At 43.3% G+C, this 27,262-nt stretch overlaps 1 protein-coding gene across 5 annotated transcripts in view; it reads left to right on the forward strand.

The window, feature by feature from the left end:
• Positions 1 to 27,262, forward strand: part of KIAA1210 — a 70,320-nt gene that overhangs the window by 26,413 nt on the left and 16,645 nt on the right. For 4 of the 5 annotated variants that reach the window (XM_082716286.1, XM_082716288.1, XM_082716287.1 and 1 more), the window contains 5 exons: positions 1,516 to 1,684; positions 8,251 to 8,377; positions 8,699 to 8,836; positions 12,220 to 12,375; positions 26,645 to 26,842. In XM_082716286.1, the coding sequence (XP_082572412.1) occupies positions 1,516 to 1,684; positions 8,251 to 8,377; positions 8,699 to 8,836; positions 12,220 to 12,375; positions 26,645 to 26,842 (788 nt within the window). The remainder of the gene's footprint in view (positions 1 to 1,515; positions 1,685 to 8,250; positions 8,378 to 8,698; positions 8,837 to 12,219; positions 12,376 to 26,644; positions 26,843 to 27,262) is intronic. The other variant, XM_082716289.1, reaches the window with a different exon arrangement.

The raw sequence follows: 27,262 nt of genomic DNA on the forward strand, positions 1-27,262 counted from the left end.
CAGGCCATAGGATTCCAAGCTAGAAGGAACCCTAGCTCAGCATTTCCCAAAGTGTGTTTTGCCAGATATTTTGTTGACATGATTTTGGGAGACAACATGGCTTCCCAGTATCTTAGAGCATCACTGTTCACACAGGCATATTGAAGTTCCAGAAAAGTCTTATTGGAAAGCAGAGACCTAAACTTTGCTTAATCCAGCATTATTCAGAATGACTGGCCTGCAGATCCCTTTCTCATTCAATAGACCAATGATAGCCCTCTGAACACACTTTGGGAGATGTTGATTTGTGTGATCCCTTCATTGCCCTGCTTCCTTCCAGGAGGTTGAATGGCTTACCCAAAGTCACCAAGCTAATTGTCCGTAGAGCCAAGTCGAGGATTCCAGACTGTTCTGACTCTTGGGTGGTACTCTCTGTTATACCGCTAAGCCTTTGTAATGGCTGCCCCACTGGCAAATCCCTTGCCTGGGCCGTTGCCTGCCGGTGCAGCATTGCTGTGTTGGCAAGAGGCCTTTCAGAGACCAGACTGTTGGGAATTCGGATGAGACACCTATGCTGGTAAATTATTGCATGTGAAAGCAGTCAGAGCTGACTTCTTCCCTCTGAAGAATGCAATACGCGCTCCCCTCTCCTCGCCCCTCTTCTGCTGAGCCCCACTAAAGACACATGTGCTTGTTAGGAAACTAAGAAATGCCCTAACAGAGCCTTAGGAACATTTAAAGCTCCCATGCCTCACTTCTGCCCTGGTGGTTCACGCAGATGGAGCAAACTTGCAGTTATTTGCAGGTGCAGAGGGCGGTAGCTGATCCAGACAAAACAGCAATAATGAAAGAACACACAAAGTGCACATGGCGCATGCATGCACGCACCCATGCAGACACACATGCACTCACACATGCACACAGTCACTTACGCATGCACGCACGCACTCCTTGCAAAACACTTTGGTATCTGATTCTGTCATGCCTTTTGCATGGATAGCTTCTTTACCCCATGGCCCTTTCTTCCCAATTCCAAGCCCTCTCCCTTGCTCCCAAATTCCCTCCTTGAGGACGGCTTCCCTGACTGCACCGCCCGGACAGCCCTTACCCCATAGATCTGCATCCTTTCAGCACACAAATCTGAGCAGTCCCAGATCCCACCTGCAACTCCAGGGGTCCTGAGGGGCTTTCTTGCATGTAGAAGCTCATGTGAAATCAGGGGGGTGACCTCTGTTTAGGTGGGCTCAGTAATTACTGTAGATGAGTGAATTTCTTGGGTCAGGAAGTCTCCCCCAGATACTCAGACACTTGGTCCTATGGAATTATAAAAAAGGGAGCAGGCCACACGCATGGTGTCACGGTGTCGTGGGCCCAGGGAAGGGTATGGGGCAGGGCGGGGTGGGGGGGTGGGGACGAGAGCCAAGTCTGCAGGCTACCTAGGATCACGGTCCTTGTTCCTGTCCCAAAGACCCCATTTCCTCCCCATCTTCCCTTCTACTGTCACACTCGGCCTCGCTTTTGTTCCCTAACTTCCAGTAAAGAAGAAATCCAAATTCAAAGCCTTCAAGAACTTTTTTGGCAAGAGGAAGAAGAAAGAGCCGGAGGGTGCCCGGGGAGGGAGGAGGCTAAAGCCAAGCTTGTCCAGCGGCAGTATTAACATCTCTTCTCTGAAGCCGGTTCGGGAAGGTCAGCGCGCCGAGGCCAGGTAAAGGCCAGTGGGTGGCAGTCACTGCCCGGGGTGGCCGGGGCCTGGGGGCCTTTCTCCATGCTCACACCAATGCTTATTGTTGGGGCATGCGGCTCAGTAGGTGGGCAGCTGCAGGACCTTGGCCCCCCAGAGCACTGGCTACAGACAGACCAGGGTGTCCCTCCTGTGTCACAGCTGAAGGAACTTGACCCACGAGGTGTCTCCCTAGGGAGGAGCTGGAGGCCTCCCTCCATTCATTACAATAAAGGCAGCCTGCCTCCTCCTACAGGCAGCCAGGCCTGGTTTGCCTGACAGGCCCTCAGACTATAGATCTGCAATTCCTTCTCCTAATGTGGGATTCAGATCTCAGATGCTGAAGCCAGTCTAGCCTGAAATCGCTTGTGTTACTGTAAAAACAAACAAAGAAAGGATCAGGCAACATCCCAGGAGACAGGCGGGTTATGGGGGTGGCGAGAGGGAGATGCTCTAACTGGTCCCAGAACGGGGAAGACCCCTGTCCCACTTTTCATCTGTGATGCCCCCATTTCCGTATCTGACCATCCAGTACCCCCGGGTGTTCCTGGTTCCATCAGCTTCCTCCTCTGCGCAGTTCCCTTTTGGCCTGTTCGCCTGGCCCGAACATTCCAGACTTACCTGTGCTGCCCAGAGTTCACCTGTGCTGCTAGGAATGGGACAATCAGCAAACCTGACAGCACCTTGGTCTCCTTCAGGAGGTCCTTCATGAGTGGGTTGACTATGAGGAATTTCAGATAGCTTTGCTGGTGGGGGGATGGTTTTGGACAGAGAGGCTTGTATCATACTTCACAAATCATGCCATGATATAGACCAGAGCAGGGAGGAGGGTAGAGGGGAGTTTGGGTCTACTCTGAGTTGTCTCCATGAATTGGCAAGGGCCATCTCCACTAAAGTTTTGGATTTCCCCCTTCCTACTTGTCCCTCTGCCTCCAAAGTGGCCAACTGGTCCCACACTAAGAAGGCAGGTGCACGCACAGCTTGCAGGTTGTGGGGAGGACAGGAGGGACTTGGGGGACAGGAAGAAGGAGAGGAAGGGGTGAACGGAAGTGTGTGAAATAATTGATATATGAGGAAGAGTGTTTTTCCAAGGGTCCGAAATAGGTCTTTTTGGGGGGGGGGCAAGGAGCATAAATTAATTAAGAGTATAATGTAGGAGTACTGACAATCACCCCTGACCCCAGTCACTTGCTTCACGTGTTAGGGGGAAAACCCTGGAGAATGTCACTCAGGAGTTGGGAAGAAAAATCCGCCTCTATCTGTGGAAGCTAACAAAACGTAAAGCCAGCCTTCCGCTTGCCTATACGATAGGAACTGTATCCATTTCTAAGTCTGTATTAAGCCCTATCTGATAAAATAGAGAGACCTCATGCTGCCATTTTGATATTTTTTAAAAGATTTTATTTACTTATTTGAGAAGGAGAGAGAGTGAGAGAGAGGATGAGAGGGAAGAGGGTCAAAGGGAGAAGCAGACTCCCCACGGAGCTGGGAGCCCAAGGTGGGACTCCGTCCCTGGACTCCGGGATCATGACCTGAGCTAAAGGCAATTGCTTAACCAACTGAGCCACCCAGGCACCCCTGACTTTTTTTTTTTTTAATGGGTGCTGATATAATGCACTTTATTGCCTTTAATTAAGGCCAAGGTTTTGTTTGGAGTTTTGGATGCATTTTCTTCCTCTTGCCCCCAGGAAGCCAATCGGTAGGTATTAGATAGTTTCAGCGGGTGGGCGATTTAGTTTCTGACAAACATGGCCACAGCCAGAGCTACAGGAATCCTTGGTTCAGGGAGGGTCTAGCTCTACAGAGTCACTTCAGCAGCCGCACTCTGGCTGGAAATGACGGTTTCTAAGCCCACCCATGACCCAAGATTTCCTTGTAGATTTTCTTCCCAAAGCAGGGGAGGCCAGGTAGTCACAGATGGTCCTAAGGCTGGGACATCTGTGGGACCACGATACTGGTCCCAGGCCTGATTTGAGCTGGCGGGTCATAGAGCAACAGTGAATGACAGCATCTCTGTGCGCAAAATGAGGGAAAGTGTGTCTAGAGAGGGTCTGGGAACATTGCTCTCCCAATGCCGCATCAGTCTTGTGTCATCATTAAGCATTTAGCAAGAGTCCGGTGAATTTTCTGCAGGACTGCTATTTTGATAAGACAGAGCATGTTGCCCTCACCACCAGAGCCACCTGGGTAGCACAGTTTTACAGGGAAAAAGTGGGTAAAACAAAGGCATCTGCCTCCTCTCTTCTTGTGGACCTACAAGCCACCTTAGTATGGGTGCCATTTTAATCCCTGTAACACCAGATCGTCCTCAGAGTGTGTTGTGATCAGATCTAGCCATGTGCACATCCCACAGTCAGACGGGCTCACAATGATGGGGTGGGTACTGGTCCTACAGAGCCCGAGCTGCTACTCTGGGTACCATTTACAGATTGTTTTTTAGGGGGACACCTGGGTGCCTCGGTCGGTTGAATGTTGGACTCTTGATTTCAGCTCAGGTCATGATCTCAGGGTCGTGAGACTGAGCCCTGGGACAGACTCCACACTGGGCATAGAGCCTGCTTAAGATTCTCTTTCTCCCTCTGCCCCCTGACCTGCCACTCATTCTTGCTCTCTCCTTCTCTCCAAAAAAAGAAAAAAAAAAAGATTATTTTTTAGGGGCTCCTGGCTGGCTCGGTAGAGCGCACAACCCTTGAACCCAGGGTCACGAGTTCAAGCGCCACGTTGGGCATGGAGCCTTACTTAGGGGAGAAAAGAAAGATTATTTTCTAAAGCACTAACCTATATTATTAAATGTTTCATAATGAAGGTAATATGTACAAAAAATGTACATGAAATTTCAAACAATTATTTTATCTAATTTAAAAACATTTCCACCCCTCCGTGAAAGAAATCATGGACCCATTAGCAGTCAGCCCCCATTCTTCCCTATCCCCCTTTCAGCCCAAGGTGATCACTTATCTAGTTTTTGTCTCTCTCAGTTTGTTTATTCTGGATACTTTCTATAAATGGTATCATACAGTATGTGGTCTTTTGTGACTGGCTTGTTTCCCTAAGCATGTTTTTGTTTTCCAAGGTCATCCAGGTGGTAGCATGAGTCCAATAGATAATTTCTTCATACTACTGAATAGTATTCCAGAGTATGAATACACCACATTTTATCTGTTCATCAGATGGTAGATACTTAGGTGTTTCTATCTTTGGCTATTATGGAGAATGCTGCTATGAACATTTGCGTACAAGTTTTTGGACGGATATATGTTTTTCTTTCTCTTGGGTATATACCTAGGGGTGTATTGGGTCATATGGTAATTAAAGGTTTAAGGTTTTGAGGAACCATTAAATGATTTTTCTAAATGCCTGCCCCATTTTACATTTCCACCAGCAGTGCATAGGGGTTCCCGTTTCTCCCCAACCTTGCCAACACTTGTTACTATTTGAGTTTTTGTTTCTAGCCATTCTGGTGGGTCTAAAGGAGCATCTCATTATGTTTTGGATTTATATTTCCTGATTGGCTAATGAATGGTCAAGCATCTTTTCATATGCTTGTTGGCTATCTGTATATCTTCTCTAGAGAAATATCTATTGAGATCCTTCATCCATTTAAAAAATTGGGTTATTTATCTTTTTATTAGTGAATTTTAAGAGTTCCTCATGTATTCTAAATATGAATCCTTTATCAAATATACAATCTTCGGGGTCCCCTGGGTGGCTCAGTGGGTTAAGCATCTGCCTTCAGCTCAGGTCATGATCCCAGGGTCCTGGGATTGGGTCCCACATTAGGCTTCCTGATTGGAGTGGGGGAGTCTGTTCCTCCCTTTCCCTCTGCCCCTCCTCCCTCCATTCGTGTTCTCTCTCACTCACTCACTCTCTCTCTCTCTGAAATATATAAATAAATAATCTTTTTAAAAAAGATCTACAATCTCCAAAAATCCCCCCCTTTGTGTGTTTTGTCCTTTCACTTTCTTGCTAGTATCCTTCAAAGCTTAATTCTGATCAAATCCATTTATTTATTTTTTTCTTCAATTGCTAAAGCTTTTGGAGTCATAGTCTAAGAATCCATTGCCAAATTCAGGTCATGAAGATATATGCTCCCCCAATATTTTCTTCTCAGAGTTTTAACTCTTCTATTTAGGTCTTTGATCCATCTTGAATTTGTGTTTATATACAGTATGAGATAGGGTCTAACTTCTCCCTCCTATATGTATCTATCCAGTTACCTCAGCAACATTTGTTGAAAAAACTCTTCTTTCCCTATTGAACAGTCTTGGCACTCTTTTTGCAAATCAATTAACCATAGATGAATGAGTTGATTTCTGGACTCTTAGTTCTATTCCATTGATCTATTATCTGTCTTCATGCCATCTGTCTTGATTATGGCAGCTTTGTATTAAGTTTTGAAATTGGCAAGTGTGAGTTCTCCAACTTTCTTCTTCTTCTTCAAGATTGCTTTATCAGTTTGTGGCCCCTTGCATTTCACTATGAATTTAAAGATCATCCTGGTCCACTTCTGCCAAAGAAAATAAAAAAGGCAGCTGGAATTTCAATAGTAATTGCATTAAATCTGTAGATCAGTTTGTGGACTGTTGCCATCTTGACAAGATTGAGTCTTTTGAGCTTTGAGCATAGGTTGCTTTTTCATTTACTTAGGTTTTCTTCTTTAATTTTCTTTCATCAGTGTTTTAGAGTGCTCAGAGTATAATTTTTACACACTTTTCATTAAATTTGTTCCTAAGCATTTTATTCTTATTGATGTTATTTGTAAAGGTTGAAAATTGAAAGTGTTTCTGTCATTTCATTTCCAGGTTCTTCATTGCCAGTATATAGAAAGACAATCAATTGTTGTATATTGGTCTTTTATCCTCCAACTTTGCTGAACTCATTCATTAGTTCTAGTAGTTTTTTTGAATTCCTTAGGAATTTTATACACAAGATTGTGTCATCTATGATTGGAGATAATTTCACTTCTTCTTGTCCAATATGGATGTCTTTTATTTAATTTTCTTACCTAATTGCCCTGGCTAGAACCCCCAGTGGTGAATTGAAGTGGCAACAACAGACACCTTGTCTTCTTTCTTCCTGCTCTGAGGGAGAAAAGATTCAGTGTTTCATCACTAAGCATGACATTAACTGAGAGTTTCTCACAGATATCCTCTGTCAGGGTTGAGTGTATTTATCATAAGTGTGTTTATTATGTATTTAGATTTTACAAATGCTTTTTCTGTATCTATTGAAATCACTACACGGTTTTTGTTTTTATTCTGTTGATATGGTGTATTATGTTAATTGATTTTTGCATATTAAGATAACATCATATTTCTTGCAAGTTCTGCTTGGTTAATAGTGTATAATTCTTTATGTGCTGGATTCAGATTATTAGTATTTTATTGAAGATTCTTACATCTATTTCGTAAGAAATATTAGTCTGTAGTTTCCTTTTCTTGTGATGTCTTTGGTTGAAATTTTTAGCAAGTAAAACATATTCCCACATTCCAAAAGGAGTCTTTTGTGCCTTCAGCTTTTCATTTGTTTCTAACTTTTCCCTGATTTGCCTTAGCACTTAACTGTCATCAACCTGGCTTAATTCCCAGTCAGAAGGTATTTCCTTCTGGGTTTAGTAAGCTGGGGTGGGGGGGGGTTGGGGGGATGGGTGCCCAAGATGGCTTAAAAATGAGCCAGATGTATCCCAGAACCCTTGTGCAAAAGAGGAAAATATCTAGTGAATGAGAGTCTCCAGTATCTGGGCAGATGTTTGGTATTTTAAATAAAAACAAAACCACTAGAGAGAAATTTGGGTGTGAAAGATATTTTATGATTCTTACCTTAACAACAGAAAGACTTAGGGTTTTCCCTCCCATTCCACTTCCCTCCCATTCCTGTTGCCACTACTGTACACTTGAAATGGGTGAATCGTATGGTATGTAAACCATAACTCAAAACCATTATATAAGAAGCTATGTGTTGATAATTTTAAAAAAATCAAAATTATACAGAATTACATAAAGTAGGAAATTAAGGTTCCTCCCCCTGCCCCTAATGCCATTCCCCAGAGGGAACTGCCACTAATTATTTGGTGGCTATCTATGAACATAAACTACATATGTACGTAATATACATATCTATGCACACGCATATATTATATATATAATATATATACACACACATATAATTTATTTAATTATTTGTTTATTTGAGCAAGAGAGAGAGAGAGAGAGAGCACACACAAGTGGGGGGAGGGACAGAGGGAGAAGCAGACTCCCCGCTGAGCAGGGAGCCCGATGCAGGGCTGGATCCCAGGACCCCAAGACCATGCCTGAGCCAAAGGCAGATGCTTAACTGACTGAACCACCCAGGTGCCCTTGGTTATATATATTAAATGAGACCATACTATTCCTTATTTTTTCACTTAATATCTCATGGAAAACCTCTGTCAGCCCATGTGCCTCCTTTCCTCCTTTCTGAGGTGTCTGGTATGTCATGTTATGGATATACCCATGTCTTCAGTTCCTACGGCCCTTGGGCTGCTCTTACGAGACCTTTTCCTTTCTGTTCAGGGCCAAGAGCAGCATGGGCAGCAAAGCCCTGTCCCATGACAGCATCTTCATGCTGGATCCTGAGCCTGAAATATCAGTGCATAGAATCTGCCCCTCTCCAGAGCGCCAGAGAGGCAGACCTCGACAGGTAACCATGAACTCAAGCATCAGTGCCTGATTAGACCCCTCCTCTTTCATCCTCCCCACCCCCCACCCCAACTGCCAAAAAACAAAGAGTGGGGAATTTGGCCTTGCTCCCCAGCTGATTCTACCCCACAGGGTTACCATAAAGAAGGGAGAATATAGAAATACGCAATGTGTTGACCTAGTGCCCAGCACAAGACATTGGCTGGCATTACCATATTCACTAGACATGTCCCAAGAATGAGCTAAGTTTTAGGATGGTGACATCCCACTGTTGGTTAATGTGCAAGCATTCCAACCACCATGTTCTTTCGTTCTTCTACAGAGATCTCAAGCTTCCAGAACTCTGCCTAGATCTGGGACTAGTGATGTGCATGGAGGTGTTTCGGGACTTGTGTTTGGAGCTGTGCCACGATATGTGCCCAGAAGTGGAATCTGGATTGGGGGCTCCAAGGTCGCTGAGGTAATAGAGTGGAATTGTGCCAAGTATGACAGCCGAGTGGGACAGACCTATGCTTGAATCCTCACTCTGCTACTTACTGGCTCTGTGATCTTGGGCTGGTTGCTTAACCTCTCTGAGCCTTCCTTTCCCCTCACCAACAGCGGGTATAATATTAATATCTACCTCAGACTGTTGCTTGTGAGGATAGAAAAAATACTCAGAGAGGTTAAAGAAATTGCTCAGTCTTCCCCAGAGAGTAAATAGTAGACCTGGAAATCTGACCCAGATGTGTTGACCTCAAAACACAGTCTTCCCAATATCCCAGGCTTTAAGATATTCCATTTCTTTGTGCCTGCCTCAACAGGGAGAATGGTCTATGCATATGCTTAGAACAGTCTCACCTCTGGATAACCCTAACCATTGCTCAGATAGACCCATATGGAGCTCTAATCTAGAAATCTCGCAGCGGGGAGCAGGAAGCATTGCCAGGGAGAAAAGCCTGAGCGGCTCCTTTCCTCCTTCTCTCAGCTTGTGGGTGGGTTGACACCCAGATATCCCTGAGTAACTGAGAAGGCCACACAAGGGGGGAGACCCTTTTCCATTGAGGAGCTGATTAGTTTGCATTTGGCAAAAGGTAACCGGGGCTTATTCGTGACATGTCTGTAAGACCCCCTATCTCTCATTCTGGTCTATACTGCCTGTGAAAGTTCCATGGGCTACATTATCCATGGAGGGTCGACAAGCAAATGTTGAGATGGTCACCAGTGGGGCCAATCTTATGGCTATAAGGCAGCCCCTAGGTCAGTAGACTGTTGTCCTCTCACACTACAACAGGAAAAGTCGCTTCCAGTCCTCGGTTTTGAACATGAGGACCAGCTTTTGCTTGTCTCCACAGCGACACTCCCTCGCCACATGACCAAATGCTAGAGGGTTATTTCTCATCTGCAGAAAGGAGAAGCCTGTGTCCTGGAAGCCTCCTGCTCGCCCTCTTCTCTTAGTCCCAGCTGCGAAGAGAGGGCTAAGGAAAGTCACAACAGCCCAAAGACAAGTTTTCTTAACTGGCTGGTTTGGGCCCAGTCCTCACATCTTTGGCCTTTTCCATAGTCCCTCTTCTGAGAAACAGGGCTGAAGACAGGGTCGGGTGTCAATGGAACCTAAGCCAGCCACCGCCAGATCAACCTTTGCATGGGAGACTTCCCTTAAGTGCCAAGGTCACAACCCTAAATGATAGGGTGGTTGATAGCATCAAGTCGAGAGTCCTGACCGCCCCCCCCGCCCCAGTGCTGCACAGACACTGAGCAAGTATGGAAATGGCCAATGTCTGGGGTTCTCGAAGAGTCAGGATCCATAATGGATTATGTGACTTTCTGAGCAGCTGGAAGGTTGTGGGAGAGGAATTTCCAGGATATCATTCTGTTAGAAATACCAAGGCTGAGCCGCGTTTTATTCCCTACCAGATTTTCACCTGCTGTCTTATCTGAAGTGTTAGGAATGTGGGTGCCTAGATGACCCTCCGAGATGTTGCATGTTCTTTTTGTTTGAGAACAAATAGATAAGAAATACTGGCAGGTTGTGAACACCTTCTTGTGGAATCAAATTGAATTGAGTAATTTAAGAGACTGCAAAGGTTGCAAAGCAGTCTTCTTACTGCTCACAGACTTGACACTCCCTCTGCAGCCCTTCTTAAGGAAGGAGGCACACCCTCTCTTCTGGTTGTTGCCTTTAAAGTCCCTGAACTTGAGTATGGGACATCCCCCCTTCCTGGCTCTTACAGTTAGGAGACCGGAGTGTGCAGAGATTAAGAACATGGGCTTCACAGGCAAGCAGACCTTTCAGACACTTGCTAGGCCAGCGGGGACATTAGGGCCAGTCATGTCATCTCTCAGACCTGATCTTCCCCATCTGGAAAGAGCAGGTATTTCAAAGAATCGTCACAAGGTTTGCATGACATGCATCTATAAAGGGCACTCCCTGCCTGGCAGGGAGAAAGATCTCAAACCAATTACCTAAACACCATCCCTTCACCCGAAGGAATGGGAAAGAGAAGAGCAAACAAAACCCAAAGCTAGCAGAAGGTAGGAAAAATACAGATTAAAGCAGAGTAAAGCCCTCAGTAAAAGTGAGTTGTCGGTATCGTTATTAGAATTGGGCTTGGTGCTAGTGAAGCTCCAAGACTTCTTCTCAAGAGTTCCCAGTGGGGCCTGGTGGTGATAAGGGGGCACTTTAGACACTAGCCAGGAGTGATCCAGGGGAAGAACCTTGGACAAACCCTCCTCGGGGCCTCTTGTCTTTGACTTTGAGAGTTTGAAACCCATCTGTCCTGAGCAGGAGACAGAAAAAAGCATGTCAGCACCAAGACAAGAAAGATTTTGTTTTGTTCATTGCTATAGGCCCAATGCTTAGTTAGAATGGAGTATGGCCCACTGTAGATGCTTAGCAGTATTTGTTAAAGATCAAATAAGAGATTTGGATCCACATCCAAATGACCATGGCAGAGGCCAGCACATCAGATTCAAGTGTATCATGAGATTCAAATTGGAATGAACTAAATTAGTGTGCTGAAGTCCAAGGGAAACCCAAATAATCCATTTCATCCTCTTAGGAAAGTTAGGAAATTAGTTCTAAGCAAGGGTAGTTCTGTAGATTTTCTAATAATTCCAGAAGATCGATCTTGACAGGATTAAGATAAACAGCCAACAGAGTCAAGATCTAATCCAGACAATTCCTGGAATGATAGGAGCAAGGATTATAGTTCGGATGCCAAGCCTAGATCTTACCCCCAAAACTCAACCTCCATAAGAACCAGACTTCTGAAGACAGGGACAAAATGAAAACAAAGATCAGACTCAAAGAAGATTTGTAGTTAGCAACACAGAGAGAGAACACCAGAATTCTGGTTTTTTAAAAAAGATTTTATTTATTTATTTGACAGAGATCACAAGTAGGCAGAGAGGCGGGCAGAGAGAGAGAGAGAGAGAGAAAGAGAGAGAGAGAAAGGAGGGGGAGGAGAAGGAAGCAAGCTCCCCACTGAGCAGAGAGCCCGACTCGGGGCTCGATCCCAGGACCCTGGAATCATGACCTGAGCTGAAGGCAGAGGCTTTAATCCACTGAGCCACCTAGGTGCCCCCAGAATTCTGGTTTTGATCAAACAAGCAGTTCGAAGTTTCTGTCTTTGTTTGGGGATTGGCAAAAGTGTACTGCAGCCCAGAGGGTGACTCAAGCTTATTGGTCTTTGGTCTGCATAGGTCAAAAAGTGAGGACAGGGAGGAAGGAGATTCTTTCCATGGCTTGTTTTTTCATGTTGGGGTCTTGGTACTTCAACCATTAAGCAACAAGAGAACACCAGTAATTTGAAGGGAAGCACACAAGTTCTAACATTTTCCTTCTACTCTCCTCCTTCCCAGTTCCCCTCACTGCGCCGACGCCACTCAAGCAGCAGTCCCCCTCTGATCCGATCTCACACAACCTCTGCTGACTTTGAAGAAACCTCTGTTGATGAGGAGTCACCTAAGATCCCACAGAGGAAAGATTTACCAATCAAGATTATGTCAATGAGGAAGGTGAGTGTTAGGCACATTCTAAGTGGTGGGCTTGGTTGGGGGATCCAGGTCAGAAGCATAATCCCTTTTGCTCTCTTCTGCTGTGGCTTAGCACTAGGGGGCCACTTGAGGAAGGAGCAGCCATTTTTGACTTCTGATTTGCATGGTGATTTACATTTTCTGTCCAATTCTACAAATGAAATAATCAGCACTTTGGTTTATAAGCAACGGAAGAGAGTATTTCAGAAAACAATAATAGTTTGCAGATGTTTTCAGTTCTTTTGAGAAGAAAACAATGGAGATTTTTGTGGAAGTAAAGCCTCTATGTTTGCGAATGCCAAAATCTCAAAGGTTGGGCCATGTAGTATTGTTTGGTAGACACACACCTATAAGAAAAACTATTTGACATGTACATTTCATACATCTAGGTTGGTCAACCAAATAATATCCATCACCAATTGAAAAATTAATAGATGGTGCCCATATCAATACTTCCATTCTCAAACTAATATGTGGTTAATTTAATTGGTTGTTGTTGAACTTGAGAAGACTTTTTTAAAGATTTTATCTCTCTCTCTCTCTCTATCTATCTATCTATGAGAGAGAGAGCAGAGGGGCCGAGCGGGAGGGAGCTGGACAAGCAGACCCTATGCTAAGCCCAACCCGGGGCTCAATCCCACGACCCTGAGATCATGAACCAAGCTGAAACCAAGTCAGAGGCTCAACCAATGGAACCACCAGGCATCCCAAACTTGAAAGGACTTTTAAAGTGAAGTAGAGTTTAGAACAATTAACCTTGGGAATTGATAGGTAATTGATAATAAAGATCACTGGTCAGTTAGCACAAAACTGCTTTGATGCTAAAAGATCCTATGGAATGAAGTAATCATTTTAGAGAAAGAAGAAGAAAAAACAATCAAGTTAGGAACAAAGTTAAAGCACAGGCAGGTGGTAGGGGGATATGGATGCTCACTGATTTATGGATTTAGACTATATGTATTTTCTATAGAATACCACTAAATCAGACAAATTAGTCTGATTTGGTAGAAAGATTGAATTAAGATAACATTTTTACTGTGATAAAATAAACATAACAAAACTTATCATGGTACAGTATACAATTCAGTGGCATTAAGTACATTTACTATGCTGTGCAACCATCACCACTATCTAGTTCCCAAATGGTTTTGGTTCCCCCACACAGAAGCCCCCTATGTATCATTCCTCTCTCCTCTCAGCCCCTGGCAACCACCATTCTGCTTTCTGCCTCTGGATTTGCCCATTCTGGATACTTCATAGAAATGTAATCACACAGGGGTGCCAGGGTGGCTCAGTGGGTTAAAACCTCTGCCTTCAGCTCCGGTCATGGTCTCAGAGCCCTGGGATCGAGCCCCACATCGGGCTCTCTGCTCAGCAGGGAGCCTGCTTCCCCCTCTCTCTCTGCCTGCCTCTCTGCCTACTTGTGATCTCTATCTGTCAAATAAATAAATAAAATATTTTTAAAAAGAAATGTAATCACACAGTATATGGCCTTTCGCATATGGCCTCTTTCCCTTAGTACCAAGTTTTTGAGGTTGTACTACCATGTTGTAGTATTTCAATCATTTTTGTGCTGAATAACTCTCCATTGTATGGATATACCGTGTTTTGTTGAGCTCTTCATCAACTGATGAACATTTGGGTCCTATCTCCCTATTGGTTATTATGAATAATGCTCTCTGAAGGTTCATATACGAGTTTTTGTTTGAACACTTGTTTTCAAGTCTTTTGTGTGCATACCTGGGAGCGGAATTGCTGGATGGGATGGTAATTCTATATTTAACTTTTTGAGGAACCACCAAACTGTTTTCCCCAGCAGCTACACCACTTTATATTCCCCCCTGCTTAGGTGTAATGGTTATAATATCTGCAAAAGTTGCCCAATGCTTGTTATTTTCCACTTAGAAAAAAAATAGTCATTCTTGCAACTGTGAAGTGGTATCTCATTGTGGTCTTGATTAGCATTTCTGTAGTGGCTGACAATGTTAAGCATCTTTTCATGTATTTATTGTCCATTTGCATATCTTTCTTTGGAGAAAGGTCTACTCAAGGCCTTTGCCCATTTTTAACTGTGTTGCTTGTTTTTTTCGTTGTTGAGTTATGAGTCCTATACGTATTCTGGATACTAGACCCTTTTCAGATATATGATTTGCAAATATTTCCCCCATTCTGTAAGTTGTCTTTTAATTCTCTCAAAAGAATAATGTTTTAAAAAACAGTTTAATTTTGATGAAGTCCAATTTATTGATATTTTTTTTTCTCTTGGTACTTGTACTTCTGGTGTCATGTCAAAGAGATCATTGCCCAATCTAAGATCATGAAGATTTACCCCTATGTTTTCTTCTAAGAGTTTTACCTCTTATATTTGTCTTTGATCTATTTTGAGTCCTTTTTTATATATGGCATGAGAGAGGGTCTAACTTCATTCTTTTGCACGTGGCTATCCAGTTGTCCCAGCACCATTTGTTGAAAAGACTATGATTTCTTCCACTTAATGTTCTTAGCACGCTTACTGCAAATCAGTTAACCACACAAGAATGGATTTAATTTTAGACTTTCAATTCTATTCCAATGATCTGTATGTCTCTGCTTATGCCAGTACTACTCTGTCTTGATTACTGTAGCTTTGTAGTAAGGTTCAAAATCAGAAAGTGAGAATTCTCCTATTCTGTTCCTTTCTTTTTTTTTTTTAAGATAGTTTAGGCTTTTTGGGGTCTCTTGCAATTCCATATCAATTTTACAATAAGTTTTTCCATATCTTCTAAAGTTCACATTGGGAGGGGCACCAGTGTGACTCAGTGGGTTAAGTGTCTGACTTCAGCTCAGGTCATGATCTCAGATCCTCGGATTGAGCCTCACATTTGGTTCCATGCTCAGTGGGGAGTCTGCTTCTCCCTCTGCCCCTCCCCCAGCTTGTGTGCATGCTCTCTCTCTCTCTCTCTCAAATAAGTAAATAATATCTTAAATTTTTTTTTAAAAGCATATTGGGATTTTGACAGGGATTGCATTGAATTTTGAGGTCACTTCGGGGAGTATCACTATCTTAACATTAAGTCTTCCAACTCATGAACGTGTGATGACTGTTCATTTATTTAGGTCTTTAATTTCTTTTGGTGATGTTTTGTAGTTTATATGTACAAGTCTCACACTTCTTTGGTTAAACTTATTTCTAAGTATTTTTTTTAAGATTTTATTTACTTATTTGAGAGAGAGAGAGAGTATGAGAGGGGAGAGGGTCAGAGGGAGAAGCAGACTCCTCACTGAGCAGGGAGTCTGATGTGGGACTTGATCCTGGGACTCCAGGATCATGACCTGAGCCCAAAGCAGTCACTTAATGAACTGAGCCACCCAGGAACACTAAGTATTTTTTTTTTTTGGATGATTTTGTGAGTGGAAGTGTTTTCTTAATTACCTTCTTAGATTGCTCATGATTAGTGATTTTTGTGTGTTGATCCTGTATCTTTTAATTTTGATTAATTCATTTATTAGCTCTCCCAGATTTATGGGGATTCTTTAGAATTTTATTTTTTGTTAACATTTTAATTTCTTCTCTTCATATTTTGCCTTGTTTATTGACTTCTCTGTATAAATTCACTTGGTATTTTCTTCTGCTTTTATGAGAATGCAAAATCTATCTGGGATTTTCCCCCTCAAACATTGTAATTTTCAGTTCTAGGATTTTCTATTTGGTTTCTTTTTTAAAAAGATTTTATTTATTTATTCATGAGAGACACAGAGAGAGAGAAGCAGAGGGAGAAGCAGGCTCTCCACTGAGCAGGAAGCCTGAGGTAGGACTCAATCCCAGGACCCCAGGATCATGACCTGAGCCAAAGGTCATGACCTAACCATCTGAGTCACCCAGGCACCCTCTATTTTGTCTTTTTTTTATAGTTTCCATTTCTCTTTGAAATTCCCCACCTGACTACCTATTATAATTATATTAACTGCAACTATATGTACATATATAATTTTTTACATATGAGATCGTGTCATTTGTAGATATAGTTTTACTTCATCCTTTCCAATTTGCATGGTTTTGTTTCTTTTCCTTACCTAATTGGCTAGCACTTCCAATAGAATGTTGAATAAAAGTGGTAAAAGCAAAAAAAAAAAATTGCTAAGAGCAAACGTCCTTGTCTTATTCTTGATCTTGGGAAAGATTTCACTGTTTCACCATTGAGTATGATCTTAGCTATGCATTTTTCACATATGTTCTCTATCCCTAGTTTGTTAGGTGATTTTGGCATGAAAAGGTTTTAGATTTTGTCATATGTTTTTTGGTATCCATTAGGATGATTATGTTATTTTTTCCCTTCATTTTATTAATATGGTATATTACATTGAGTAATTTTCATATGCAAACCTCTTTGCAATCATGGGATAAATCCTAGCTGGTCATGCTGTACAATTGACTTAATAGGCTGGTGGATTTGGTTTGTTGGCATTTTTGCATGTGTTTTTATGAGAGTAGTGGATTTGGTTTGCTGGCATTTTTGCATGTGTTTTTATGAGGGATATAAGTCCATATAAGTTTATATGTACAAGAATATACAGTGTGTACAAGGATATATAGTGTGCTTTTCTTGTGATACCTTTATCTAGCTTTGAAATCATGGCAATGCTAGCCTCACAGAACTGGGGTATTCTCTCTTCCATTGTTTTTGAAATATTTGTTTCAATTGGTGTGAATTGGTGTGAATTATTGGTGTGGATTGGTGTGAATTATTCCTTAAAAATTTGGCCAGTGAGGCCATCTGCTCCAGATATTTTTTGTTGTTATTGGGAAGTTTTGATTACTGATTCATTCTCTTAACCTGTTATAGATGAATTCAGAGTTTCTTCTTGGGTCAATTTTGACAAATTGGGTGTGTCTAGGAATGTATCCCTTCCCCTAGGCTATCTAATTTGTTGATATACAATTATGTATAGTATTGTCTTATAATTCTTATTTCTTTAAGGTCACTAGTGATTGTCTCCTTTCACTTCTGATTTTAGTAGTTTGTGACTTCTCTTTTTTTTAACATGGTAAATCTAGCTAAAGATTAGTCAATTTTGTTTCACTTTTCAAGAAACCCACTTTTGGTTTCATTGATTTTCCCTATTGTTTCTCTATTCCCTTTTACGTTATCTCTGCCTCTAATTTTTATTACTTCTTTCCTTTTGCTAGCTTTGGGTTTAGTCTTCTCCTCCTAGTTCCTTATAGTGGAGAGTTAGGTTATTGATTTGTGAACATTCTTTTTTGTTAATATAGGCATGTATATCTATACATTTCCAAGAACCGTTTTTACTGTATCACATACATTTCTTTATGTGGTGTTTTAGTTTTCATTCATGTGAAAGTATTTTCTAACTTTCCTTTTGATTTCTTCTTTGAGCCATTGGTTACTTACAGCTGTGTTGTTTAATTTCCACCTATTTGTGAATTTTCTGGCTTTCCTTACGTTTTCTGGTTTCAATCCATTGTAGTTAAAAAGATGTTTTATATGATTTCCATCTTTTAAAATTTATTAAAATTTTATAATTTTATTATAATTCTATATAATTATAATATATACTAATTTTATAAAATTTTATAATTAAAAATTATTAAGACTTATTTTATGGCCTCACACCTGGTCTATCCAGAAGAATGTTCCATGTGTACTTCAGAATAATATGCATTATGCTCTTGCTGTATAGAATGTTCTGTATATATCTGTTAGGTTTACTTGGTTTATAGTATTCTTTCAAGTCCTCTATTTCCTTATTGATCTTCTGTCTAGTTGTTTATTTACTATTGCAAATGGGATACTGAAGTCTGTAACTACTGTTGTAGAACTATTTTTCCTTTCAATTCTGTCCATTTTTCTTCATGTATTTGGGGGAGCCTGTTGTTTGGGGTGTATGTGTTTATGATTGTTCTAGCTTCCTGATGAATTGACCCTTTTATCAGTGTATCCAATCTATCTTGATCTCCTATAACAATTTTGAAGTTAAAGTCTATCTTGTCTGATATTGGTGTAGCCACCTGGCTCTTTTGGTTACTATTTGCTTAGAATATCTTTTATCATCTTTTCACTTTCAACTTATTTGTGTCTTTAGATTTAAAGTGAGTCTCTTGTATATGCATATAAAGAAATCATATTTCTTAAATCCATCTTGCAAATTTTTGTCTTTTGATTTGAGGGTTAATTTATTTACATTCATAGTAATTGCTAATAAAGAACTGCTTACTGCTGCCATTTTGTTCTTTTTCCCCTGTGTATCTTATACCTTCTTTTGTTCCTCCGCTCCTCCACTGCTACCTTCTTTTGGATTTAATTACTTTGTCTTAGGGTACCCATTTTCTTTTTTTTTTTTTTTAAGATTTTGCTTATTTATTTGAGAGACAAAGAGAGCCCAAGCAGGGGGAGGGGCAGAGACAGAGGGCGAGGGAGAAGCAGATGCCCCACCAAACAGGGAGCCCAATGTTGGGCTCTGTCTCAGGACCACGAGATCATGACCTAAGCTGAGGGAAAACACTTAATGGACTGAGCCACCCAGGTGCCCCAGTGCACCCTTCTTATTTTTATTCCCGTATTTCCTTCTTCTTGTACTTTTAAATTCTTGTCTTTAAAAGTAGGTAACATTTGAAGACATAGGGTTTTCTCTTTCCGGAATTTGAGTAGGCTACGTATTTTTAGGTCAAAAACAGAGTTAAATTATTTATAGTCAACATTTCCAAGCCTCAGTCTAAACATTTGCCCTATTAGAATGTAACCAACTTTCTTTCTTTTTTAATTTTTTATTAACATAAAATGTTTTATTAGCCCCAGGGGTACAGGTCTGTGAATCGCCAGGCTTATACACTTCACAGCACTCACCATAACACATACCCTCCTCAAGGTCCATAACCCAACCACCCTCTCCCTACCCCCCTTCCCCCCAGCAACCCTCAGTTTGTTTTGTGAGATTGAGTCTCTTATGGTTTGTCTCCCTCCTGATCCCATCTTGTTTCATTTTTTCCTTCCCTACCCCCCACATCCTCTACTCTGCCTCTCAAATTCCACATATCAGTGAGATCATATGATAATTATCTTTCTCGGATTGACTTATTTCGCTCAGCATAATACCTTCTAGTTCCATCCATGTCATTGCAAAAGGCAAGCTTTCATTTCTTTTGATGGCTGCATAGTATTCTATTTTATATATATATATATATATATATATATATATATATATATATACACACACACATACATACATACATACCACTCCTTCTTTATCCATTCATCTGTTGATGGACATCTAGGTTCTTTCCATAGTTTCACTATTGTGGACATTGCTGCTGCTATAAACATTCCAGTGCACGAGCCCCTTCGGATCACTACATTTGTATCTTTAAGGTAAATACCCAGTAGTGCAATTGCTGGGTCATAGGGTAGCTCTATTTTCAACTTTTTGAGGAAACTTCATGCTGTTTTCCAGAGTGGTGTAACCAACTTTCTATTAATAAATTCAAGTATTCAGTTTTCTTGCAATAGGTTACATGTTGGGCTACCAGGCAGAAAGTCTATTCCTGGGTGGTATGGTCAAACCCCTCCCACCCCAGGAACGAGCGTTTCTCAGCTGCCTCCACCATGCTCCCTGGTTCATTTGTTCATCATGGTGAACACGAGGGGGCAGGTGGTAGCAGCAGCAGCAACAGCGGCATTCCAAGAAGCAACTGTAATCAGTATCCCAACCAGATGTGCTGGCCCAGATGCTAGTCTAAGCTTCCCATAAATTATGACCCCCAAGTAGTCTATCTTCAGAGGCTTTCCCACAAACCCAGCTCCAACTGCCTTCTCGCTGAGGATCAACTAGGGAGCTAGGCGCAAAACCACATCAAGTACGGACGTCAGACTGAAAGATACCTGAGTCTCTGGGTGGGTGCGCGGAGCTGGGGCATGCTGCTGAGGGCGAGTGGGGAGGGTGTCTTTCCAAGCGGCCCATTTTATTTTCCTCTCTAAGCTGCTGCCCCCTGCTGGTGGCAGGAGGAAACACGTTCTCTTTCAAGAACTAAGACCTGTAATAATTAAAATGGCATAAAATAGCGATAAAGAGAGAATTTTAAAAGGACACAGAACACCTTTTACCCTAGGTTCGCTTTTTCTTTCAAACTCCTGGGGGCAGAATAGGAAGGATTGCCGGAAACCTTGCTGTCTCCGCCTCTTCCTTCCCCATTTCCCTGAGTGAAGAGTTGAGTATTTTTCCCCCTTTGAGTTTTGGTTGAGCAAAACTTGCTATTTCTTCCCTGAGTGATCTTCCTCTGGGGGCGTCCCAGGCCTCTGTCCCAGTTCAGGGGCTTCAGTTCTCTGAGTACAGGCAAGACAGGCCTTGAGGATGAACAGGTGTCCCTGCGGGGCGTGTGTGCCCTGATGAGCCACCGTGACTCTGCTCGACTTCAGCTTTTCCTGCACAGAGAGACGCGAAAGCCCAGGGCTCGCGCAGCAGGCAGTCTACCTTAGCAGGGCCTGACTCATCCACCCCACCGGCCATCTTTAGCCCACCCTTGGACCAGAGGATCCTCCTACTTAGACCTTCCCCCACCCCTCCCACTTTCCCAACCCAACTCATCTTCCTCTGTATTCCCTAATGAGCAGGTCAGATATTTTGCTTCAATAGTGTTCTTCATGGGGAAAAATAGTTGTGTGGAAAAGAAGGCATGCACATGCAACCCAATCAGTTTTCACTCTTGAGAAAGGGATGTATCAGCTACTTAGTGCTTAAAATTTGAGCTGATTGAACTCCTGGGCCCATAGGGTTCTCCTGCAGGACAAATGTCACTTTTGAACATGGTAGGGGTTAAGCAGCTCCTAGTTAGGGGCGTCTGGGTGGTTCAGTGGGTTAAAGCCTCTGTGTTCAGCTCAGGTCATGATCCCAGGGTCCTGGAATTGAGCCCCGCATCAGGCTCTCTGCTTAGCAGGGAGCCTGCTTCCTCCTCTCTCTCTGCCTGCCTCTCAGCCTACTTGTGATCTCTGTCTGTCAAATAAAAAAAATTTAAAAAATCTTTTAAAAAATTAAAAAAAAATAAAACAGCTCCTAGTTAGCCCGTTGTATTGGCTGCTGAAGAGTTCATTTAGATGGCTGTAAGGCTGCCTCCTTGTCATGTCTCTTTCTTTATTCTGGGCGGCCTACTCCATAATTCACCTTTGTTATCTACAGATCAGTCTCTGATACAACAAAGGAGAGCATAGTGCCCCCCTCACCACTGTTGTGTAGGAATTCATAGCTTACAAAGTGATTTTGTATCTATAGGTGCATTTGATGGTCTCAGGAGCTCTGTAAGATAGATGGGGAAAGATTGCATTGTTCTTGTTTTAGGAGAAAAAAAAAAGGTTCAGAGAGAGGAAATTACTTTGGCCAAGGTTACAAAGCCAACCAGAGAGAGAGAGAGAGAGAGAGAGAGCTGGGATTCAAACCCAGGAGTCCTGCCTAAATTCACAGGACTTTTCACCAAACCGTGTGGACTCTAGCAGCTTTCTAAATTTGTACAACTAACACCCACGACAGCAATAGCCACTCACATTTACTGAGACTTTCTTCTGTGAAAGGCAGTTCCCTTGGATTGTTGAATTCCATCCTTCCAACAGCACACCGAATTATATATTATTATCATCCCTCTCAGAGACATAAAGATATGTTGTAGAGACATAGAAACTGAGGCTCAGAGAGGTCAGGTAACTTGTCCCAGGTCAAAGGGCTAATAAATGGCATGACTAAGACCTCGAATTCAGGTCTATTCATTTCCAAAGTTCATGTTCTTCCTTCTCCATGCTAGTTAAGAAACTGAGACAGGCAGAGAACGGGGGCTGCAGAGAATATGTGGAAGTCCACCTCCCAGAACTTTCTAGTTGGCAAAATCATGACCACAACAGGTTTTATGAAACAGAGATTCTGAATGAAGCAACAGTTGCACAGGAATTCTCAGGAATGGGCACAGAAGCTCCGTGACACACCTGGGAAATGAATATCCCAATGGCCAATATCGGGTCTCATACCCTGTGCCAGTACGTCTTGGTAGAGAAGATTCCCACTGAGAACCATTGTTTCCACCAAGAGCTGCCGCTCCTTCTGGAGAGCTTTCAATGGATAATTACCTTTCCAGCCTTTGGCTGAATGACTCACACGGAACACAGCTCTCCAACGTCCCAGTATCAAAACCTCCTTGGCAGTCTCAGAGGCAGCTTTTCCCCAGGATGACAGTTTGGGGGGCCCAATGGATGATGAAATCTGGGCCTAAAGAGCCACCAGTTCATGCCCTTATATAAGATGTAACCGTGGGGGCTCTCCTTTGTTCCGAGAATCGGCCAAAGTGCTCTCTAGCTTCCCTCAAGTGTTTCTTATCAATAGTTAAAAGAAAAGGGGGGAGAAGCTAGCGTTATACAACAGATAAAGAAACCATCAAAAAGGTGGATTATTGACTGAACTATTTTGCACTGGGTCTAGAAACTTGACAGAAGGGAAAAAGGGGAACTGAAATGTGTTTTAATTTTCCGAAGAGCAGCCCTTATCTGAACTAATACAAAGGGGTATCTGGCACCACTACCAACCAATGCTGAAGGATCCCTTCCTCTGACCCAAGGCCTGACCCAGCCTCCTTCCCCAGGAAGATTCTGGGTTAGTAGGGGCCAGGCTTGGCACCTCTCCCGATGTTGAGGCAAAAGGAGCTCATTTAACTCCAGCTGTTAGTCCGAAGCTGTCTGTGCTAACTCCCCTCTAAAACCCAGGAGAAAGAATGAAAACATCTTGTCCTTCTTTAATAAAATGCGCACCGGGTAGACAGCGGGTGTGTTAGCTCTCAGAGTATAGCCAGGGGTTGCATGAGGGGAAGGAAAAGTAGAGAAAGGAGTCCCATTTCCTTCACTTGACTTTCTTGCAGGTTTCTGCTTGCTTTTCCTGGGTAGCTCATAAAATCCTCCGGTTGGCTCCTGTGGTGACTCTTCTAGGTTTCTCTTAACCAATATGGCTGACCGAAAGTGTAGTGCCCCAGGAAAGGGCCCCACTTCCCAGAGGGAATCCAGATATGAATGGTTCCTGTTTTGAGGCAACTGGTGGGGTTATTTAGGATTTTGCTATGCTTCTGTTTGAAAATGAGAGCCTTTCTCATCACACCAGAGAGTGAGGAGTGAGTCACAACCCAGAAGACTCACTTGGAGAGGCCCACGGAGCCACCGTCAGGACCCTCCCCTGACAGGCTTATTCATCAGGTCTCTATGTGTCCTTTGAAACACATTTTTTTTCAACACTCTCTCCAGATGATTCTGATGCTGGTCATTATGGGAATCCCAGACCATACTTACAGAACCACTGCCCAGAGTTCCAGACAGTTTATTTGAATCATTTATTTAATGAGCTGCTTATTCAGTTCACTTCTGAGTTTCAGGGAAATCGTAAAATATACACATACTCTATATCCATACAACATACTCTGACCTCAACAACAGAGATCCTCTTAGGGCTGTTTCGAATCCTGTGCCTGAGCTGGGGCACCATAGTTCAGTGGGAAGAATGTTTGATGGCTTTGCTCTCTTGATTTTAGCCCCGTTTCAAAGATAGTTGTGGGTCTGTGTTTAGAGCTAATACCCAGAGATTCCTTAACGAGAGTCATTCAAGCACAGGGAGACTAGTGGCTATTTTTAAGTCTGATGGACTCTTGGCTTAGGCTGTGGCTGTGAACAGCTAATTTCTGTCTTGCACACACTCAGTCTACCATTGGCCAGAAGTTTGCTGAACCTGATTTCTTTGTTTTGCTATAAAGTGAGTTTCCCTAAACAGTGCTTTTGTCTATAGTGTTTACCCGACAAAGTTTAGGTTGCCAACCTAAAGTGAAGAGATTTTTAAATTCAATGTATCTTTGCTTACTGTCTAGGCATCATAAGTTCATCTTCATGGAAAGCCAGTTGCCCCGGGGTCCCTTTAGGGTTTCTGGAGCCACAGACCTCTTTGACTCTTTCCATTTACCTTTGGGTGGAGCTAGGAAGGTTTCAGGAAGAGTAAAATGATAACAGAGAACCAAAGAGATTTTTCTGGCAATTTCTCAGACAGGCAACATCTGGTGGAAGCTTTTAACATAATCAATTCACTGGTTCTGCAAACATTTATTAAGCAACTACTATGTACCAGCACGTTTCTAGGTGTTAGGGATCCTGTAGTAAATAAAACAAATGGAAACCCTTCTTCATGGAGTTTATAGTTGTCATGGGGGATATGGACAATAAACAAGAAAAATAAGCAAAATACACAGTATATTAGTGATCAAAGTGCCCAAGGAAGACTTGTCAGGGTGAAGGGCTAAAGCTTTGACTGGGTAATCCAGGGAAGGGATTGGCAAGAAGAAGAAGATGGCCTGTGTATGGAGATCTGAAGGAAGTGAGAGAGGAAGCCGCATGAATGAGCGGGGAAGAGCATGCCTGGCAGAAGGAACAGCAAGTGAGGACGCCCTGAGGGAAAGGCACGCATGCCATGTTTGAGGCACAGCAAACCAGCAGTGTGTCTGCAACAGAAAGTCACAGGAGACACAGGCACAGAGACAACAGGGAGACAGATCATGGGAGGTTAGTAGGAGTATCACGTTGTCATCCAGTCCCCAAATACCAGAACTGTGCGACCCTCCTGCCCCGAAGCATGAGCACCTTTCGGAACCACAAAACAAGAGACCTTACTCTGTAGACTAAGTATTCAATGAACAACTCCTCCAGATTAACACAAACAAATATACAGTGCCCAGAAGAGGTATTCTCTAAATTCACAGATGAGAGTTGCATGAAGAAGTTAGAACAGACCTGGGGGCCACTCCTAATTTTGTATGACTAACCCCACCAAAAATAACTAGCATTCCTTCCCCTTTCCCTAGAACCCCAAACAGAGAAGGGACCTGGATCTCTCACTGGCCCCATTAGCACTGTGTTGTGCGTCAGGCTTCGGAATCCCAGGCCATAAAAGAACCACAGTTGGAACCAAGATAGTAGCTGAGGTTATCACCGAACAGTGGTGGGGAATTGTGGAGAGAGGTCAAAGCTGCAAATGCCACAGGTGACCCGCTGGAGTTGTGGAAAGCTAGAATGAGCTAGTGTAAACAGAGATGGAGATTGTGTCCACCTGCTAATCTACGTCCTTCACCATTGCTGTCCAGGAGAGAGATGATTTATCCCTTGGCCTTTGAGGAGGCTCTCCTGACACCAATACTGGGAGCTGCTCACGAGTGGGACGTGTTCTGGGGTGTGTCTTGGAGGTGTACAGAGTGCTATGTCAAGATACCCAGAGGAGACCAGTTTGAAGCTCTTACAGAGGAACTGAACTGGGAGCCCTGGGACCAGACTGTTTGGAGAGGCGGAGGCCAGCCATAATGACAAGGTGACGGGCTTCCTTCCCACCTCCTTGGAGATGGGGGCACATCACGTCCGCCTGGCGTGCTTCAAGAGTAACCGGAAATAAAGGTAGCCTTTTTAAAAAAAATTCCATTAGCCAACATATAGTACATCATTACTTTCGGACATAGTGTTCAATAATTCATCAGTTGCCTATTACACCCAGTGCTTGCCACATGCACATGCAGATTACGCACAAGCCCTCTTCCGGCCTGATTTTCTCCTCTCCACTCAGCCCTCCTATGGAGAAACCTCACAGCCCTGATGGATTTTCCTGACCCACACTGTGCCACTCACCCCAGCAGGACCCTCCAGTTAATCAGAAGGGCATAGGGGACAAGAGAAAACACAAATCCTTTGCCCTTATAAACTCCATTAAATGGTTGATTTCCTGTCCTGAGGGCAAAGGGGAGCCCCTGAGTCCTTTCTAAGCAGGGGAGCAACCCGGATTTCCTCTTTCTCGTTTTTCACCTATAAGGAACCCAGCAGAAGTGTGCACTTTGCCTCTAAGGAGCCCATGGACTAGAAGGGTCAATATTGCTGGAGGACAAGGGACTACTTCATGAAGGATTTCTTCTTTATTTAATTTTTTGCAACTTTTTATTTATGTATTTGTCAGAGAGAGCGAGTGTACACAAGCAGGAGGAGCAGCAGGCAGAGGGAGAAGCAGGCCCCCCGCCGAGCAAGGAGCCCGGTGCAGGGCTCAATGCCAGGACCCTGGGATCATAACTTGCACCGAAGGCAGCCGCTTCACCGACAGAGCCACCCAGGCGCCCCAAGGATTTCTTCTGTAAGAGCCCTTCAGCCAAAGAAGTTCCCAGCTTTCGGAACCAGTGGTAGCATAGGGAATTGACCCACTGCTTTTGTCCCCCTCTCTCCAGAGCTCCTTTGAGCCCTCACCAGGACCCACCCACTCACAGTGCATGAGCACGTATGCCCTGATTGCCTCTCCCAGCCGCACTCACCTGCCCATGAGTCTCAACAGCCCAGCCAGCACCTGCTTGGACTCCTCACCAGCTCAACACAAGATGGCCTTAAACCCCCGGAAACAAAAGAAGAGAAAGAATCCTCAAGCCACTGTAAGTCCTTCAAGAGGCCTGGGGATAAGCTCCCATATAATAAGAGATGAGTTCCGACCTTCCCAAACTGCTGCTAGGGGAGTGGTATGGTTTGAGGAATCCAGGCCCTAAGTCAGGATGGTGAAGTCAAGGGCACTGTCCCAAGCTTGATGCCGACCTCCCACCCCTCCCTGGAGAGGTGAGCAAACTTGCGTCTAGCGGGTGGGATGTCCTCTCCATGTGGAGCTTACACATAAGGGACTGAAGAAAGCAGAAGCAGGGACCTGAACCCCAGGAACTGCTTCTGGGCTTAGCATCTGGGAATCCACTACACCCTCCTCCTGGAAGATATTCAACCGTGGTCCAGAAGCCTGTTGGTCTACCCCCAGAGATCTCTCAGTGTCTCGTAGATGTCCCCAAGTTGTGTCACATGATTTCCTA

Source organism: Mustela nivalis (genome assembly GCF_964662115.1).
Source record: "Mustela nivalis genome assembly, chromosome: X".
Lineage (NCBI taxonomy): Eukaryota > Metazoa > Chordata > Mammalia > Carnivora > Mustelidae > Mustela > Mustela nivalis.